Source organism: Cyprinus carpio, chromosome B9, assembly GCF_018340385.1.
Source record: "Cyprinus carpio isolate SPL01 chromosome B9, ASM1834038v1, whole genome shotgun sequence".
NCBI classification, from domain to species: Eukaryota; Metazoa; Chordata; class Actinopteri; order Cypriniformes; family Cyprinidae; genus Cyprinus; species Cyprinus carpio.
The window spans coordinates 663,528-679,389 of NC_056605.1; the positions used below are offsets into that span (position 1 = coordinate 663,528).

General features: G+C 37.5%; 1 protein-coding gene across 2 annotated transcripts in view; it reads right to left on the reverse strand.

The window, feature by feature from the left end:
- LOC109056926 (gastrula zinc finger protein XlCGF7.1-like) overlaps positions 1-8,554 on the reverse strand; it is a 24,472-nt gene extending 15,918 nt beyond the window's left edge. For both annotated transcript variants that reach the window (XR_006155531.1, XM_042730559.1), the window contains exons 1-2: positions 8,480-8,554; positions 8,029-8,174 (exon numbers count right to left, since the gene is read on the reverse strand). Coding sequence is in view for 1 of the 2 variants with exons in the window: in XM_042730559.1 (XP_042586493.1) it covers positions 8,029-8,110 (82 nt within the window). In the remaining variant the exon portion in view is untranslated. The remainder of the gene's footprint in view (positions 1-8,028; positions 8,175-8,479) is intronic.
- Between the last annotated feature and the right edge of the window lie 7,308 nt (positions 8,555-15,862).

Sequence of the window (15,862 nt, forward strand, 5' to 3'; positions counted from 1 at the left end):
ATTGTTGGGGTGACATGCACGTTTGCGCTCGCACAGTGATTGGTTCGCTGTGCCGCTGCTCACCGCTCACAGCCAACATTCTTAAAATGGGCAACTAGAAGCCTTCATACCTACAATTTAAGAGGATCCGCTGTAAAAAATTATGTCTCGTAAGCTGCAAAAGAAAGTAGGAAATCATCTATTTGGTACTGATTAATAGGCTCGGCAAGCAGTGATCAGATCATTGCTAGCAGATGAAGTGAGGTACTAATTGCAGCGGACCTTGTCAATAAAGTTGTAAGATACTTCACATATATCAGCCAGAGGGGATGACAGTGACCAATTTGTCAGAGGATGAAACACAGTGTAAACGGCACCACAAAGTATTCACGATGAATAAAGTCAAATAATGATGTCAACCAAAACAAACAAATATTTGTAATGCCTTTGCCAGTGTGGGACGCCTTACCAGAAAGGCTGGTCCAACCCAATCAGAAATATACAGACGAATAACGCTTCATATGGCGTGGACTGGGACCACGGTTGCCATCTAAATCCACCGGCGGCCAAAGTGGGATTTAAGAAAATGATTCCCACCGCTGTCGACAGGCTGGTTGATATGTTAATACCATCCCCATACAGACTGCATCTTGCAGTTGGTGAGTAATGACCATGATCTTTATCCTAAATAAATATACATTTTTACTCAGCTGTTTTACTTAATAACCTGCCCTGAACCTGACAAAACTTGTAAAATTAATTTGTTGCATGTGTGTACGTAGAGCTTTAAAACGTAAGAAAAAAATACAGACACTAAACATTTAATTTTAAACAACTTATTATTGAATCAGTGGCAAAAAATAGTTTTATGAGCACATTTGAGGAGCTCTTTTCCAAAACGCGATAACTCCATTTCAATAGTTTTCAGGGAAAATTAAATTTTTTACCTAGACCCACACATTTTGTGAATATTCAATTTATCCTGTTAAAATGTGTTTTTTTTTTGTTGTTTTTTTGCTCAGTCTGAACATGTTGAATAATGATTATTAAATCAAACAACTATATTGTTGTTGATAAATTCAAAGTTAATTTTTTTTCTTTTCAAAACGCTATAAATCCATCCATTTTTTTTTCATGTTATCAATAATGAAAAAAAAATTTTAATTTAAATCTCTCCTCTATTATTTTTCATGTTCGCATTTATGAGGAAAAAACAATGTTACGTGACAGTTCTCCGTAACGGACGCGCCCGCTCTGAAAGCGGCACTAAAACTTTCACAGAGACCTCAAACAGAAAGCACAAAGCCTTTATTTAAAGCTAATTTCGTTTTGTATTAATTGTATCTTAATTTCAATCAGTGTTTCATTATCCAATTTCCTTTTAATAAATAAAAAGTAATAGCAGACAATAGATAATCACGACACGGAGGCGCCAGCGAAACAAATAGAACAAAAAATACCACCCACCAAACAAAACTAAAAAAAAAAAAAAAACAAAAATAACCACACACCTAAAAAAAAATTAAAAAAAATCTATAAATTTAAACATACCCATTAAAAATTATATTATCAGACCCATTCAAAGCAAAATAAAACTATGTAATTCGTATGAAATGCGCATTTCTCTGGCGCGTTCACTACTACAAAGACCGCGAGTCAGTATCGTCAACTTTATCTTTGCAGCCAACACAGAAAACACTTTTTTATTAATAAACAATTAAAATGTGTCATTACAATATTTTACATATTCCTAACCATTACTTTTGCTGGTTCTTTGTGACAGCTTTTAGGTGCCGTTTACATGAACCGAAAACTGAGAGAGAGAGAGAGAGAGAGAGAGAGAGAGAGAGAGAGAGAGAATAAGATTTTTTCTACTTATTTTGAGGAATTATAGCCTAATGAACAAACAAACATCTGTTAAGAGCGCAGCCACGTTGGATTGCGTAGAACGTTCACCGAATTCGCGTTTAGGCTAAAAATAAGTTCGGCGCTTATTGGGGTTTGGAAAGAAACTGCATCTTGCAGTACATTTTAAACAAGGAAATTATCATTGGCGTTTATCGCGTTTTGGAAAAGAGCTCTTTCTTGATCGTGCTGTAGGAGTCTGCAAGAAGCTGGTGAGCCACTTCTCTCACAGCTGGAAGGCCAGCGATGCCCTGGCAAAAGTCCAGAAGGAACTCAATCTACCATCACATTGTCTCATCTCAGAATGCCAAACAAGATGGGGTTCAAGACAGATGATGATCAGCAGGATATTAGAGCAGCAGCAGGCTTTAACTCAGGTCCTGTCTGCAGACAAGGAGCTGCGGCATCTAATTCCAACCTGGCAAGATATAGATGTCCTGGAATCTGTAAGCAAGTCACTGGGCCCAATGCTGGATTTCACTGATGCACTTTCAGGGGATGAATACGTCAGTGTCTCCTTTGTAAAGCCAGTTCTTCAGCTCTTCAACACTTCACTACTGGAAATGCAAGAGGAAGACACAGACCTGACCAAGAACATAAAGGAGAAGATGCTGGACTACCTCAATGAGAAATACGAAGATGATGATACTCAGAAGCTGCTAGATATGGCATCTTTTTTGCACCCCCGGTTCAAGATGGACTTCATCAGTGCAGACAAGAAGACCCAAGTTAAGGCCAGAGTGGCATCACAGATGATGGAATGCCAGGAGAAATCAAGCTGAGGTGGAGCCCAACGTTACCAGTGCACCCCAGGCAAAGAAAGCAAAGAAGTCATTGGGAAGCTTCTTTAAACAGCGTGAAACTGCAGCAAAGGGTGATTCCTCTCTGACCCTAAAGGATGCTTTGGAAGCAGAGTTAAACACCTACCTGCTAACACCTCCAATAGACAAAGAGGAGGATCCACTTGCATGGTGGAAAGTACACAAACTAAGCTTTCCTCGTCTCGCCAGACTTGCCCGCAAATACCTGTGTATTCCTGCGACAAGCTCGCCGTCAGAGAGACTTTTCAGTTCTAGTAGCAACATCGTCATTGCCAACGAACCTGTCTCAAGCCTGCAAAGGTTGATAGACTTGTGTTCTTAGCTAAAAACCTTGAGTAAGCAAAGCATACAGCATACATAAGCATGCATGATCATGATCATGCTAAAGAATACTCAGTTTAGAAGTTTTATTTCATTTTGTTTAGCCATGATTATGATGATGACCAACACTGTTTTACTTTGGCACTTTTGCTAAGAAAAGTTGACTTAAAAACAAAAGATTGTGAACCAAAATGCTTATAAGTTGTTTTATAAAAAAATATATTTATTTTAAGTTATGTTATGAACCAATCAGGGGGGTTGGTGTTGTAAAGCTGCTGTTTAAATGTGTTCGGCTTTTCTGTTTACAGGAATATGTTCTCTAATCTGTTTAGAAGATTTAATACAAAATATATTAAAGTTTTATTTCATTTTGTTTATTTCATATATTTAGCCATGATTATGATGACCAACACCAACACTGTTTTACTTTGGCACTTTGGCTAAGAAAAGTTGACTTAAAAGATTGTGAACCAAAATGCTTATAAGTTGTTTTATAAAACATATATTTATTTTAAGTTATATTGTTGTAAACCAATCAGGGGGGTTGGTTTAAAGCTTCTGTTTTATTTAAAAATGTGTTCTGCTTTTGTGTTTACAGAAATGTTCTATTAGTGAGCTTGCTTATTAGTGAAATTATTAATATCATGGAATGGTAATTATTGACTTTAGCCTGGATTGATGGCTCTCAATATCGCAATATATATCGTTGGGAAAAAAAATATCACAATGTAATTTTTTTCCAATATCGTGCAGCCCTAGTACAGAGAACAAGTGGAGTATCATTTCCAAGTGAATGACTCCAGGTTCATGTGGCAGGGACTAAGAACTATCAGTGCTTTTAAAAGTAAACCCTCCATCGCGGTGAGTGCTGACTCTCACTAACCAATGCGCTGAACACCTTTTGTGCATGTTTCGAAGCAAACCGCTCGGGCGATATCAACAGTCTGCTGACGTTCACAGAGGAAAAGAATGGCTGCATTAGTGACACATGCACAATCACTGTATTGGAGAAAGAGGTTCGTCGAGCTCTCACCGAGTCCCTTGCTCAGTCAGTTGTCCCTACATGCTTTAAAAAAATATATCATCATTCCTGTACCAAAAAACAACAATCCATCTGGCCTAAATGATGATCGACCTGTGGCACTCACATCACTAATTATGAAGGTCTTTGAGAGGCTTATCAAGAACACCATCTGCTCCTCTGTTCCTAACAGCATTGGCCCATTCCAGTCCATCTATTGCCCTAATAGGTCTACTGAGGATGCTGTCTCCCATCTCCTGCACGCAACTCTCACCCACACCGACAGCAATAAAGGGAACTATGTGAGGCTGCTGTTTATGGATTATAGCTCAGCCTTCAACACTATAGTCCCCCTCAATCTGGTCTCCAAGCTAAGAAACCTGGGACTGAATGCCCCACTCTGTGACTGGGTTCTTGATTTTCTATCATGCTGACCTCAGGTAGTGAGGGTTGGTCAGATCACCTCTAACATCATCACCCTGAGTTCAGGAGCACCACAAGGATCTGTTCTGAGCCCGCTGCTCTACTCGCTCTACACATATGACTGTGTGTCCTCTCACACCTCCACTTCTGTCATCAATTTTGCAGATGATACAGTGGGGATGGGCCTCATTTCCAACAACAGTGAGGCTGCCTACCTTGATGAGGTAGAAAGACTGACATGGTTCCAAACTAACGGTCTCTTTCTGAATGTCAGCAAAACCAAGGAGCTGGTTGTGGACTTGAGGAGGAGGCAGCAGCGACTCTACAGCCCACTCATCATTAACGGGACCCCAGTGGAGAGAGTGAGCAGCTTCAGATACCTTGGTGTACACATCTCCGAGGACCTGACCTGGACTAATCACATTCAAGCTCAAGTTAAAAAAGCCAGACAACGACTGTATACCCTGAGACTCGTGAGAAAATTCAAGGTTTTCCCCTGGAATCCTGAAAACTTTCTATATCGGGGCTATTGAAAGTATATTGACCCAGTGCATTTCATTGTGGTATGGAAGCAGCTTAGGCCAGGAACGTAAAGCCCTACAAAGAGTAGTGCACTCCGCTGAGCGCATCTCCAGAACTGATCTCCCCTCTTTGCAAGACATCCACACCAGGAGATGTAAATCTAGGGCTGTAAAGATCCTCAAAGACCCCACCCACCCTGGAAATCCACTGTTTCATCTGCTTCAGTCAGGCAGACGCTTCCGCAGTCTGATGGCAAAAACATAGAGGCTCAGAAATAGCTTCTTCCCTCATGCTATCAGACTACTAAACCATGGACATTAAACACACTACACTTTAGAGACTCTGGTAGTGTAGGGTTACCCAATAACTCTCTGCACACTGGAAATTTTTTATTTTTTTTTCACATGAGCCAACTATGCAACTCATCCTCACTGCACATTGTTTACATCTCTGCACATCATCTGTGTAGCAGTTTCTGTGTAGCAATTCTGCACATCATCTGTGTAGTAGTTCAATATATTGTGTATATTTAATTTTTGTATATAATTTTGTTCTTATTTTTTACACAGTCTAAAAAGAGTATGCCAGACCTACATTTCACAGTTTGTTGTATGTCATATAACTTGTACATGCAGAGCTCTAGACTAACTTTTTGCACTGGTTGCACTGGTGCGCCTAAAGCAAAAGTTAGGTGCATCCAAATTTTCGACCGCATTGCATTTAACTCCGCAGTTTTACAAGTTCACTTTTTTTTTTTTTTTTTTTTTTTTAAATCGCTGTCCATATAGGCAATATTGACCTCAATGATTAACTAACAATCTGGTCGACATAAAGTTCTTTATTTGAAGCACAATTCTACAAGAAAGGTAACTTACTGAAAAAGTGTTGGTGCTTAAAGTGCTTCACTGAGCTGAAATTTAAACTTAAAACATATCAAGATAAATGAAATAAAAAGAAAATCTAAATGAAGTGTTTTAAGGGCTTCAAACTGAACATCTCATGGCTCAATGTCTTATGGACTATCCTCCAATGCAGTCACATGCCCCTCGGATGACCAGCTCCTGTAGTTTGTCCTTCTTGATCTTTGGCCTTGGCTAAACCAGCTGGACTCTCTCTCATCAAAATCTTCCAGACTTGGCCCCTCTACACTGATTCTGATCAGATCTTCACTGTGTCTGAATGAAGGGATGCTCTAGTGTCTGATCTGAACAGCTAAACACACCCTGAACAGCTTATACTACTGTCTCAGCTATTACAATAGTTCAGTTTTGTATGTAATAGCAAAGGGATTATATTTCATTTCTTTTCTTTTTTTATTTAATTTAGAAAAACGTTTGGAGCATTTTTGTTTGTTAAATATAAGTGTTCGTTTTTTTTAAAGTAACGACTAAGTGGCCAGCGTAAGACAGTGAGCCTTTGTTTGATCAATTTATCCTTCTCAAATCATCACGACTCGCCTAAAATAAAATCTACAGATATAAAACAGTTGAAGCATATAACAATGTTTAAACGTTAGACCCAGATAAATGTGTGCTATATCCTATAAAGCAAAAGGAGCACCTACCAAGTATTGAGTACATGTACAGTAAATGAACATACCTTCCAGAAGGCCAACAATTCACTAAAAATGTTTTTTTTTTTATTGGTCTTAGGAAGTATTCTAATTTGTTGAAATAGTGAATTGGTGGGTTTTTGTTAAATGTGAGCCAAAATCATCACAATTAAAAGAACCAAAGACTTAAACTACTTCAGTCTGTGTGCACTGAATTTATTTAATACATGAGTTTCACAATTTGAGTTGAATTACTGAAATAAATGAACTTTTCAAAAAAGAAAAGTGACTGTAAAAAATTTTTTTGTCATTGATTCATACATTAAAAGATTTGTTCAAAAACGCTGATTGATTCAGTAATGAAACTAGTGAAGTATTTATGAGTGAGTCATTGAATTGTTCATTCAAACCAAAGTTTAATAATTTTATTATTAACAACTGCTTTATTAAACATATTTTTAATGTATATTACATATTTTCATTTTTAATAATTTAAGCAAATTTAAATAACACTTTTAAATAGATTGCAGCAATTAATGTTGTTACAGCCTCTAGTAAATTACACAATATTCTGATCACGTTATTCAATTTCTATGTATTTCCTACTTGCTGAAGGGCACATGTAACTAAATATGACATTTATTATAATGGGTTTATGTGAAGATTGTTTTAAGTTCACTTAAAATTTTCACTCAAATTAGAAGTTATTTTAAGTAGTCTAATAAATGTTTAAATTGATAGCTCTTGGCATGAATGGCTAGTAAATGGTTAAATAGGATAGGATAAACTTTATTTGTCCCCAAAGGGAAATTTGTCTTCGGCAAAGTGCTACAGTGTTGTTCTGAACAGACAATAACAATAAATAAATAAAACAGATTAAAAAAAAATTATTAATTAATTAATATACAACAATGTAGAAGTCTAAGATGTAAAATACACAGTGCAAAACACAAAGTGCTAATATGTATTATGGGCATTATTTTTGGTAGAATTCAGCATTGAGGCCTAGGTATCTATAAGAAGTCACTTGTGTTCAGATACACTTCTTGGGTCAAGGACCATTTCTTGTGTCTTATTTACATTTAACACAAGACAGTTCTTGTCGCACCACTGAATGAAAGTATCACTGTGGTAAGATGACAGGTCCATGTCTTTGTGTCATCAGCATATTTCATGATATAATTATTAATATATGTGCTCCTGCAGTCATTCATGTTTAAAGGAAAAAGCACAGGCGATGAAACACAACCTTGTGGCACTCCTGTGCTGCTATATCTGACCTCAGAAAGGGTCCCAGTGACCCTAACCTGCTGAGTTCTGTTACTAAAAAGAAGAGGTGCACCTAGTATTTGTCTGGTCATGTGATCTCAACGTGTCTGTCCACAGGAGGCTCCATGTCAAATAAAACCACTTTAATTAAGACATTCTTCAGAAAGAGCTGGACATGTTAATAAGGATCAAAAGCTTTGAGGATGAAAACCAACCTGTTTGTTCCTCAGTAACTTGTTTCAGACTAAATACTTCTTCAATCCTGAAGTCTTCACTTTCCTCTTTAATGAACGCCATCGTTATAACAGTGTGTCACGTGGCTCTCCGTCGCTTCAGCAGGAGATTTTCTGTGTATTTTGTCCTGTTTAAGACAATTAAGAGAAATAAGTATACGAGAATAATGAACAGAAAGCAAAATAAAACCCAAAACAAAATCAATGGATGAATCCAGATCATCACCCAAATTCATTATGATGTCATTTATTCACTCAATTTGACACAAACACACAAAAATACACCAAAAAATCAATAAAAAATCACAAAATATAAAAAACTATTAGACAGAAACACTCGAAACTAGCACTAAAAATTCATAAAAGAGCACAAACTATACAGACCTTTAGTTATGATGTATATATGCTAAATCAGAATTTGTAAATTACTTACAATAAATTGGTTTTCCGTTTCCAGCCGGTGACGTCAGCGAGCGGAGATTCGAATTACTGAACAATTAGAAAAAAAACATGATCACTCGAATCACTCGAATCCGGTTCCACCACTCTAACAAAACATTAACACAAACCTTAATCGATCGAAATAAGATGCACCCTTCTGTTACTCGTGTCCGGTGCGTTTACTAACACCAAACAGCGTCTATTAATGTTAGAAAAACCATTACAATGTTACATTCAGTAGCAAATAAGTAATCTTGCATCGCTTAGAAACTATAGGATTAGATAGTTTCCTTTAGTTTAAGCAGTTTAAATGGTTAAAAACAGACCTTAATCAATACAAATCACTAAACGCGGCGCTGCCCTGTGACGTCACGCCGCCAGAGCACAATTAAAGTCCACTCGTCAGCAATCGGTGGTGCGACACTCTGTTCTGATGACGAAGTTTGCAACTGTGTTCTTTTTGAAGAATTTTCGGAGCCTCACTCGATGTTACAGTCAATGCCCTTGTGTCCAAAAAGGTGAAGAGAATCTGTGGAATCTAAACCCACACAGCAAGGCCCAGAGGTGGCAATGGTCTTCTGTCGACAATGGCACCAATGACCTGAATTTAATGGGGGGGTGGGGTTTTTAGTCTCGGTATAATTTACACAAAAATAATGCACAATGTAGTTGATCATAGATAATGTATACTACATAATGGCTTTTGTGTTGATAAAGAATGATCATAAATCAAAAGAGAGATAAGGCTACTAGAATTAATACTGGATTTAGATTGAACAAAGCCGCAGACCCCAAAAGGGCACTAGGTAAATATACCAGGTATATTTTACCTGGTTCAAAACATTCAGGTGTCTTTCATTCATTCTGAATGGTAAGATGCAGCAGGGCACAGAATTTTCATATGTCTCAGAAAGCAGTGATAAAGGAGCAGTCATTACAACTTCAAATGGACCTGTTTAAGGACCTTTTATTACTTAAACAGTATCAAAAATGGAGAAATGCCTATCAGGCTGTAGTCAGTGATAGAGATGAGATTAGGTATATAAGAGTGTCAGCAACAACAGAGTCTTTATAATAGTTCATAAGTTTAACATAGGCATGTCCCCCCCCAAAAGTTCCACTCATTTATCCAGACAGCTCTGAAGGTGATGTCAGGAACCAGTGGGGTCATAACACCAGTTCAGTTGATGATCATGTTATCTAAATAGATTATTACAATAGTTTGTTAACATTTTTTTTCTTAATGTCTTACTGTCACCTTTGACCAATATAATGCTGCATAAATACAGAAAGTATTAATTTCTTTAGAATTTGTCTGTATGATCTCCTGAAAGTTCATTTATTTGCTCAGTAATGTGTTTTGCCCACTCGATGCCGTTTCTCCTCATTGTGAGAACAGATAAAAACCCACCAATTCATCTCAGCAAATTAGAATATGTGAACATGCCATCATGCTCAGAAAGCGCTTTCGAAAAATGGTCTAGTGTATCAATCATGGGGAAAACCACTTATGATTAAAGACATCATTGCACAAAGGAGGTAAGCCACAAACATTCATTGATACAGTGCTGTATCCAAGTTTAAGTTGAGTTGTGGAAGAAAAAGATGCAACAACCAAAAACGAGAGAACCACAGCCTTCTTAGGATTAAAAAATCGATTCAAGAATTGAGTGAACTTCACACTAAATGGACTGAAAGCCAACCACAGTGTACACAGACGTCAAGGAATTTGTCTACAGTTGTCATAGTTAAGAAGCCACTTACAAGGAAATGTTGCCCCAGTTTCTTTTGAGAGCAGTTTTGTATTTCATTTGAAACCAAGGCCCTAGAGTCTGTCAAGTGTTAATTTCCACAGTCTGGAGATTTGGGGTGCATGTCATCTGAATTGTGTTTTTTTGAAAACCAAAGTCACTGCACCCGTTTACCCAAGGAAATTTTGGAAACAATTCATGCTTTCCTTATTTTGACCAGCTTTTTGAAGACATTTTCACCGCAGATTTGGAACCTGCCCCACACTGCCAAAAGCTTGTTGATTAAATGACATCATGGTGTTGGTGGTAAGAGAATCTAAGTATTGTCAAGAGGTGACCAAGAGACCAAACAATGCAGATCCCTGAAGGCCACTGTCAAAGAGGGCTTTCATACCACACTAGCCGTGCCAGGGATCAGCGCCACGCCGAATGAGACCGTTAAAGGGGACAAGCCCCTCCAAGATTGCATAAATGACATACTTACAACAATTCACTAAAAAGGTGTTTTTATTGGTCTTACTCTGTAGACACCAAACTTTTGGTTCACCGCGCTCGTACCGCCGCCGCGGCGTCTGGAAACTATTTGACGCGCTTAGTTTCAGCACAAGCGTATCAAAGCACATTTTTCGCAAATAGACGTCAGTTTTGCCTCGCTGATGTGTGTTACATACCAGCGGCTGCTGCAGTCAGAAAATGAAAAGAAAAACACTATGTTAAAATTTACTTACAGATGAAAGTGGTGATTATGAAGTTATGTGCATTTCTTAGAACGAGTGAGTCAGCGAGCGGAGCTACACAGTATCGAATTTTTACTGCAATCATTTGGTGCTTATTTAATACTATGATTCATTCGATTATTCAAAATTGTGTTTACGTTTGCATCCGTCATTAAAAGTGGAAGTGAGCTAGGCTACATGTTTATATAAAATGCAGTTTAATTTAAATGGTTATCGTTACCTCTCCTTTTTTTGAACACCAAACACATATTGTCTATTAAATGTTAGAAAAATAATTAAAGTTACATCAGTGAGCAAACTGTATAATTTCGTTCCCATTTAGGCCTAATTAAAACTTACGAATTAGACCTGTTTTTAGCTAAATCATTGAAATTCTAAACACTTTAAATGGTCCTCCTTCTCTAAACGGCAAGACCGTGCGAAACGTTCTTTAAACGCAATGAACACCCCCCACATCACAATTAAAGCCCACACAGCACAATCTCTAAACGGTAAAGTCCACTCTGCCCTTCTCTAAACGGCAAGACCGTGCGAAACGTTCTTTAAACGCAATCGGTGGTGCGATGAACACTCTGTTCTGATGACGCGAGAGTTGCAACATTCTTTGTGTTCTTTTTGAAGAATTTTCGGAGCCTGATGAAATCAGTATAAATACGTGTTTAATTCTGCAAAATCCGCTCGATGTTACAGTCACTGCCCTTGTGTCCAGAATAAAAGAGTGAAGAGATCTGTGGAAACTCTGCTTCCTAATTATTGTGATCCAACACCCACACAGCAAACGGGCTTGGCCCAGAGGTGGCCTCAAGCTGGTCTTCTGTCGACAATGGCATGCACCAGTGCTCCACCTGAATCAAGTCTAATGGGGGGGTGGGGTTAGTCTCGCAATATACACAATACATTTACACAAAAATAAATACACAATGTATTTGAACATAATATGTATAACTACATATAACTACAGGCTTACATAAAATAAAAGGCTTTTGTGTTGATAAAGGATGATAAGTCTAATGTTGCATCACAAAGAGAGATAAGCTACTATTCTTCTTTTAAATGGCTTACTCCAAGTAATACTGGATTTAGACTGAGACAAAGCAGCAGACCCAAAAGGGCAACTATGGTAAATATACCAGGTATATTTACCTGGTTACCCAGTATAAAATATTCAGATGTCTTTCAGACTCACTGAATGGTATTCAGATTCAGCAGTGGCACAGGAATCATTATTTCATAATGTCTCAGAAAGCAGTGATAAAGGAGCAGTCAGTAACTTCAAATGGACCTGTTTAAGGACCTTTTATTACTTAAACAGTAGCAAAAGGATGGAGAAATGCTATCAGGCTGTAATGATAGAGATGAGATTAGGTATTATTCAAAGAGTGCAAGACAACTGGGCAAACAGGATATAGTCTTTATAATAGTTCATAAGTTAAACATAGGCATGTCCAGGAGATTCTCAAAAGTCAACTCATTTATCCAGAACAGCTCTGAAGGTGATTTCAGGAACCAGTGGGTGAAGACATAAACCAGTGTTGAAAACAGTTGTGTACAAATTGTGTTCAGGATTCTTTGATGAGTAGAAAGTTCAAAAGAGCAGCATTTATCTGAAATAGAATATTTTGTAACATTTTAAATGTCTTTACTGTCACCTTTGACCAATTTAATGCATCCTTTCTGAATAATAGTATTAATTTCTTTAATTTCTTTCCACCCAAAAAAGAAATAAATAATTTAAATTCTACTAACCCCAAACTTTTGAATGGTAGTTCATAATGTTACAAATTATATCTACAGGTGTATCTCAATAAATTAGAATGTCGTGGAAAAGTTCGTTTATTTCAGTAATTCAACTCAAATTGTGAAATTCCTGTATTAAAATGCTAATGCCAATGCACACAGACTGAAGTAGTTTAAGTCTTTGGTTTTCTTTTAATTGTGATGATTTTGGCTCACATTGAACAAAAACCCACCAATTCATCTCAGCAAATTAGAATATGGTGACATGCTGATCAGCTAATCAACTCAAAACACCAGCAAAGGTTTCCTGAGCCTTCAAAATGGTCTCTCAGTTTGGTTCACTAGGCTACACAATCATGGGGAAGACTGCCGATCTGACAGTTGTCCAGAAGACAATCATTGACACCCTTCACAAGGAGGTTAAGCCACAAACATTCATTGCCAAAGAAGCTGACTGTTCACAGAGTTCTGTATCCAAGCATGTTAACAGAAAGTTGAGTGGAAGGAAAAAGTGTGGAAGAAAAAGATGCACAACCAACCGAGAGAACCACAGCCTTATGAGGATTGTCAAGCAAAATCGATTCAAGAATTTGAGTGAACTTCACAAGGAATGGACTGAGGCTGGGGTCAAGAGCCACCACACACAGACGTGTCAAGGAATTTGTCTACAGAATCTTGTTAATCCACTCCTGAACCACAGACAATGTCAGAGGCGTCTTACTTGGGCTAAGGAGAAGAAGAACTGGACTGTTGCCCAGTGGTCCAAAGCCCTCTTTTCAGATGAGAGCAAGTTTTGTATTTCATTTGGAAACCAAGGCCTAGAGTCTGGAGGAAGGGTGGAGAAAAGCTCATAGCCCAAGTTGCTTGAAGTCCAGTGTTAAGTTTCCAACCACAGTCTGTGATGATTTGGGGTGCAATGTCATCTGCTGGTGTTGGGTCCATTGTGTTTATTTTTCAAAACCAAAGTCACTGCAACCGTTTACAAGAAATTTTGGAACAATTCATGCTTCCTTCTGCTGACCAGCTTTTTGAAGATGCTGATTTCATTTTCCAGCAGGATTTGGCACCTGTCCACACTGCCCAAAAAGGCATAACAAAAAAGTGTTGATTAAATGACCATGGTGTTTGGTGTGCTTGACTGGCCAGCAAACTCACCAGACCTGAACCCCAGAGAACCGAATCTATGGAGTATTGTCAAGATACACGGAAAATGAGAAAACCAAGAGACCAAACAATGCTGGTGTGTAGATGAGATGGAAGTAGAGCCCACTGTCAAAATTTTGAAATTAACCACTGGGCATTCCATACCACCTTTTTTTAAAAGATGCCACAAACTGATCACCGCCATTGCCACGCCTCCTTTTGAGGACCGTAATTAAACGCAAAAGGTCCCTTTGCGCCACCTACCGGTAGTATTGAGTACATGTACACACCAGCCGACTGACTTGTCAGTTACTTCCCAGAAGGACAACAATTCACTAAAAACGGCTGGGCATTACTCATTTTGGTTGTCTTACCATCTGTATGAAGTATTTCTAATTTTGTTGAGATGTGAATTGGTGGGTTTTTTGTTAAATGTGAGCCAAAAATCATCACAATTAAAAGAACCAAAGACTTAAACTACTTCAGTCTGTGTGCACTGAATTTATTTAATACACGAGTTTCACAATTTGAGATTAATTAATGAAATAAATGAACTTTTCCATGACATTCATTCTAATTTATTGAGATGCACCTGTATTTCAGATAAATGTTGTTCTTTTGAACTTTCTATTAATCTATTAATCTTTTTTTCCTGAAAAAAAAAAATTGTACACAACTGTGTTCAACATTGATAATAATCAGAAATGTTTCTCGAGCAGCAAATCAGTATATTAGAATGATTTCTGAAGATCATGTGACACTGAAGACTGGAGTAATGATGCTGCAAATTGTTTACTATTGTATTATTATTATTTTAAATTGTAATAATATATCATGATATTACTGTTTTTACTGTATTTTGGATCAAATCAATGCAGGGTTGGTGAACAGAAATGACTTTTGAATGGTAATGTACATCCAACAGAATAATTCTATCATTATTTACCAATGTAGTATTTATTATTTTCCCTAAAAACAACTGGATGATTGACACTTTGTGATAATAATGTTTGTTTCAAAAAGCTTGTTTAAATGCAAGAAACTAGTTTATTAGATATTAAAAATATAAATTGTGACGAGACCGGTCAGTCTGTGTGTTAGTGTTGTGGGGATACATAGTTTCGTCCAGTAGGTGGCGGCAACGGACTGTTCTGAGTGAGTCTGTCAGTCAGCAGATATTCAACCATTTCAGTCCAAAACTCTGCTTTATTCAGGAACTAACTGTGGCTATCAATATGTCAATCATAGCTATTTCAAGAGTGAATCCTGCGTTATATGCCAATGTAATTCCCGAAACTTTGCAGCGTGTATGTGGCCGTTGGTTTAGCAGAATAAAAAACAAGTTTTATACAATTCTGAATGGATTATATATAGCACAGAAACCACACAAAGAGCACTCCCTTTATAATTACTAAAGCTGTTGCTCATCTTCATCGAGATCTCTAGCACCCCAGAACCAGACCTAATAATAATTAAGCCCCAACATGGAGTTGATAAATATAGTGGAAAGATATATGAGAAAACCCCTCAAAAATGTCAGTAAGAAGCTTCCTCTTCCCGACTGTGAGTGGAGGTTTATTATTCTCCATTTTGTAGCTGAGGTTAGCTTCACCGGAGCGGCGCCAATCAAGCAATCATGTCAACGATGTCCTGCGCTTAGCGGTCTTCAGGCATGGGGCGGGCGTTTAAAGTTCAAAGAGACATGACAACTAGCCCATAAACACACTTAATATAAATTACTGTAAATAATTAATTCACGAAATTTACATTATCCACGGCATGGATTTAATCACATTTGTCATTATCATTTTTACTCAAATAAAAATATACAATTTAGTAGGGACGTGTCCCTACCAATATCCAATGACCACTGATTTGTCCCTTGCAATAATTTAGATTTTTTAAAAAATATATATTTATATACAAAACTAATTTTATATATAAATTAAAATATATTTTTTATAAACCCACTCTTACAAGAGCGTTCTGTGAAAAAGGCGCAATTCC